The 4,612-nt window shown below is 26.3% G+C and overlaps 1 protein-coding gene across 4 annotated transcripts; it reads right to left on the reverse strand.

Annotated features, from left to right (window-relative positions):
* Positions 1–299: 299 nt before the first annotated feature.
* On the reverse strand, positions 300–4,353 carry LOC120072798 (protein SODIUM POTASSIUM ROOT DEFECTIVE 3-like). Of its 4 annotated transcripts, none has more exons than XM_039025304.2 (4): positions 3,814–4,353; positions 2,876–3,095; positions 1,641–1,734; positions 300–588 (listed from the first exon to the last, which is right to left on the reverse strand). In XM_039025304.2, exons 1-4 carry the CDS (start codon positions 4,158–4,160, stop codon positions 434–436), a joined length of 816 nt encoding a protein of 271 aa, XP_038881232.2. In that variant the 5' UTR covers positions 4,161–4,353; the 3' UTR covers positions 300–433. The 4 variants fall into 4 exon arrangements, with proteins under 4 accessions (XP_038881232.2, XP_038881230.2, XP_090167569.1 ...); XM_039025302.2 differs by having other exon boundaries at positions 300–618; XM_090311443.1 differs by having other exon boundaries at positions 1,641–1,713; positions 2,873–3,095.
* Positions 4,354–4,612: the final 259 nt, after the last annotated feature.

Genomic DNA, 4,612 nt, shown 5'->3' on the forward strand with positions numbered 1-4,612 from the left:
GTTTTTAGATCATGTTTAAAGATTTATAAAAAACTTTGACTCCGTTTGATAACCATTTGATTTTTAATTTTTGTTTTTGAAAATTAAGCCTACATCATTCACATTTCTTACAATAATCTACATCACAATGGTTGAATTCTTAGCTAAATTCCAAAAAGAAAAAACAACTTTTTGAAAATTACTTTTTTAGTTATCTAAATTTGGTTTGGTTTTTTAAACCACCGATGAAAAGTAAATAACAAATGAAGAAATTTAGAGATAAAAGTAATATCTAAATTTAATTTTAAAAAATAAAATAGTTATCAAACGGAGCTTTAATTTTTTCAACTTATAACTGGGAGTGTCGAAGCATTTCTAGCAATTACATTATTAAACAATAAACATAAGCTCAATTATTTAGAAGGAAAAAAAAGAAAGTAGGAGATGAAATTGTTCAGGCTTTCTTCAATACATTTTGTTGATGAATAGGATTAGGGTTTGGTGTTGGTGTTGGGTCTGCATATGGCCAAAATTGGGCATTTTTGACCTTTGATACACTTTCCAACATACCCTCTGGTGTTATATTTCCCATTATTGTCACCTTTTTGGCTGCAAAATCAATATTGAATGAGTTCACTCCTGCATTTTCAAACCAATCATAAGTAAAACCGAGAATAGTTCAATTATTATAAAAGTGTGTTTTCTCGATTAAAATGTATGAGATTCTATCTAAAAGATTAAAGAACAAAAGAGTCACTATATAAATTTGTTTTCCAATTCCTATCGGGATTTGTAACTTTCTTAAGTACGTTGGTTGAGTTATTGACCAAATTCAAAAACCAAAAACAAATTTTTTAAAACTACTTTTTAGGTCTCGTTTGATAATTCTTTGGTATTTCGACCTCTAAATTTCTTCATTTGTTATCTACTTTTTATCAATGATTTAAAAAACAAATTAAAATTTGAAAACTAAAAAAAGTAACTTTTAAAAGTTGTTATTGTTTTTAGAATTTGACTGAGAATTCAACCATTGTATTTAAGAAAATCTAAATCATTGTAAGAAATTGGGGGTTTAATTTTCAAAAATAAAAAATTAAGAACAAAATGATTACCAAACGATACTTAGTTTTTATATTTTTGCTTGGTTTTTTAAACCATTGATAAAAAGTAAATAACAAAAGAAGAAATTTGGAGAAGAAAGTAATGTCTATAGATTTAGTTTTCAAAAATAAAAAACTAAATGAAATGGTTATCAAATGTGACCAAACTCCGTTTGGTAATCATTTTGTTTTTGGTTTTTTATTTTTAAAAAATTAAGCATATTTCCTCCCAATTTTGATTTGCATTTTTTCTAAAATACAATAGTTTAATTTATAGTCAAATTTAAAAAACAAAATCAAGTTGTTTAAAATTTACATTTTTAGTTTTTCAAATTTTGGCTTTATTTTTTAAACTATCAGTAAAAAGTAGATAACAAATAAAGAAATTTGGAGATGGAAGTAGTGTAACTTAATTTTCAAATCTTTTGAAGATTCTAAGTCGGGTTGTAACATATAATTTTTCTAATCATCTAGTTAAAAAAAAAAAAATCAATAATAAATTTACTTAAAAAGAAAAAGGGAATAGCTTAGCTTTATATTTAAACCTTTTTCATTGCTTACCTTCCATTTTGGAAAGATGTTTCCTCAGTTTTCCTTCACAGCCTCTGCAATGCAATGATACCCTCAAAACCACAACTTGAGAGTGAGAGATCACCTTAATTAAACACATACATACAAAAATTAAAAATAAATAATAAATAAATAAATAAATAAAATAAAATAAAATTACAAATTTCTTTTACACAATTCTATTTCAAAATCATGAAAAATTATTTTAAATTACAAAATTATTGAAAATATTTACAGATAATAACAAAATATCACATGTGATAGACTGCGATAGACTACTATATGTATTTATCATAATACAGATAATAGTCTATCACGGTCTATTGTAGATAAACAATGAAATTTTACTATATTTGTAAATATTTTGATTCATTTTTCTTATATTTAAAAACATCTCATTCATGGCATTATAATTATTTTTAAGTTAAAGTTATCATTTTGGTGCCTATATTTTACCGTTTGTTTTAAGTTTAGTCTTTATTTCAAATGTCTAATTTTAGTTCATTTACTTTTAATAAATCTTAAATTTAGTTCATACTACTAGTTTATTGAGGATTTTCTAATTACTTTTTATTTTTATTAGAACTTTCACTATAAATTTTGAAAACATAGTCACATGTCGTATTTCTTTGAATAAAAATTATTATGATTATTTAATCAATTTCAACAAAAAAAATAACTTCGAATGTCTAAATTTAGATTTATTTTAAAGTACATGAACTAAAATGGATATTTGGAAATACATCAAATTGAACAAATTTCAAAGTACAGAGACCAAAATGATATTTTAACCTATTGCAAAAGTTTGCTTAGGTAATCGTGTGGACTACTCTAGGTTTTTGATAAATAAGAGAGAGGAATAGAAAATTTTTAAATTATAAACTTAGTCTCTAAACTTGTAAGTTTATGTCTCTTAGGTGATTTCTAAATTTTTAAAAGTATCTAATAAATTTCTTAACTTTCAATTTTACGTAGAAAGTCCCCAAACCTTAAATTTTGTATTTAATAGATCTCTAATATATTCTTTTTTAAAAAAATATTAATAATTGACCAATCAGATAAAATTAATGATTAAATCTTATGTTGAATAAATTTTAAAATTTTAATTTCATATTTATTAGTTACTTTTAGAGGGAGCTATATTTAACACAAATTTGAAAGTCGAACGGCCTATTTGCTTGCAATTGATTTTCTTTTTTCCCTTGAATAGGGTGAAAAATACTAACCTGATTGGAAGGTGGAGATTTTTTGCAGTCGTCCTCCAAAGAAATCTCGGCCGTTGGTTTAGATAGTTGTGGAATTTCATTTGGTGAATTAACCTTTTTGTTAAGTTGAATGGATGTGGAAAGACGATCCATCGAACCATCACGAACCGACTTGTCGTTCAAAAGGTATCGCATCGACCCAGGAGGCGTGGCCAAATCACTGGGCTTCGCACAACTCCACCTAAGTGGTCAAACTAAATCATTATTTTTCTATTCTTTACAATTAATAAATTAAATTTCCCCACACCATTTCTATTAAATGCTTTTATTTTTTAATAAAAAACTTTGAATTTAGTGCATATTAAAACTCATATTAATTATAAAAAATACTGAGATGCATTTTGAGTGCATCTAATTAATTATTTAATTATATTTATTATTTTAAATGGTAAAACGATCTAAAATACTTTAAATATAATAAAATATATATCTATCAATTTTAGACAATGATATTTTATTATATCTATAAATAACTTAAACTCATTTTCATATATTTAAAAATAGCATGTTTAATTTAAATTTTTTGTGTGATATAAATATTTTTTAAAAAAAACACATTTAATTTTTTTATTCGAATATTGAATGCACTTAAAATATTGCTAGAAAACTATTTTTAACTAGAACTAAAATGATCTAAAATTTAAAATGTCAATGTTTCAATAATAAAAAAAAAAAATGTTTTAATAATAAATAAAATCGATAATATTGATATATCACGAAAATGAATTTAATAGCATGAAATAATCTAGAAAGTACATTAAAGAAAATATCAATTATGAGTGTAAACAAATTGTAAATTTTCAAAAAAAAAAAAAAAAAAAAAAAGCAATGATAATTAATATAAATAAATGAGATTTGAGTTAAAAGTGAATGGATAAGTTTGAAGGAAATGAACAAACCTTACAAAGTCGGTTGTAATAATAGATGAACTTTTTTTCTTCTTCTTCATCTTCAAACCCTTATGAGTTGCAGAGGCGCCGGAGCGGATCTGGTCGGCGGCGACATTTGGGGAGGCGGCGGCGGCGTGGAGTTGGTGGTAAGGGAGAGGATTTATGGGGGAGTATTGGGAGGAACACGGAGGGTTGGGGAAAGTAGTTCTAGAAGTGAAGTTTGATCTTCTGCCGTCGGCGATGATGGGGTTGTGGCGGTCGATGGCTCTTCCGGAGGCGGCAGCGGCGGGGGAAGATGAAGGTTGGTCGACGGCGGTGGAGGCTTGGGAGGCGCAGAAGAAATCGATGGTTTTCATGATATGATGATGAGATTTTGTGTGTTTTTGGATAAAATGGTTTTTGGTATTTTTCTTTCTAATTTTTCTCTCTCGGCTCAAAAAGTGTGAACTTCTCTTTGTGTGGTTGAGAGAGAGAATAATGAGGCCTGTTTTTTTAAGGATGTGATAACACACACATATATATAATATATAGTTGTGTACCTCGAAAAGAATGAAACTAATTTTTTTTTTTTTTTTTTACATTCTATCGAATTATTTAATCATAATTTATCTTGTGACAAATAATTTTTACTTGTACTATTATGTAGACCATATTTGTTTCTTTATAATCAAAATTGTTGCAATCATAATAATCTTTTTTTATTATTCATAATTTATATTAGGGATGTTCAAAAAATCCGATAATCCGACCAAACCGAACTACCCAACCCAAACCGCAAGAATTGGATTTGATTAGATTTTATTTTGGG

Source organism: Benincasa hispida, chromosome 3 (assembly GCF_027475165.1).
Source record: "Benincasa hispida cultivar pf3 chromosome 3, pf3_genome.v1.1, whole genome shotgun sequence".
Lineage (NCBI taxonomy): Eukaryota > Viridiplantae > Streptophyta > Magnoliopsida > Cucurbitales > Cucurbitaceae > Benincasa > Benincasa hispida.

Bases quoted from the DNA above. Each gene is read 5' to 3' on its own strand.
- LOC120072798 (XM_039025302.2), bottom strand. From the start codon at position 4,160: ATGAAAACCATCGATTTCTTCTGCGCCTCCCAAGCCTCCACCGCCGTC. The intron at 3,096-3,813 runs GTTTGTTCATTT...TTGACCACTTAG, and splicing joins ATTACAACCGACTTTGTAAG to GTGGAGTTGTGCGAAGCCCA. The intron at 619-1,640 runs GTAAGCAATGAA...TTGAAAATGCAG, and splicing joins ACATCTTTCCAAAATGGAAG to GAGTGAACTCATTCAATATT.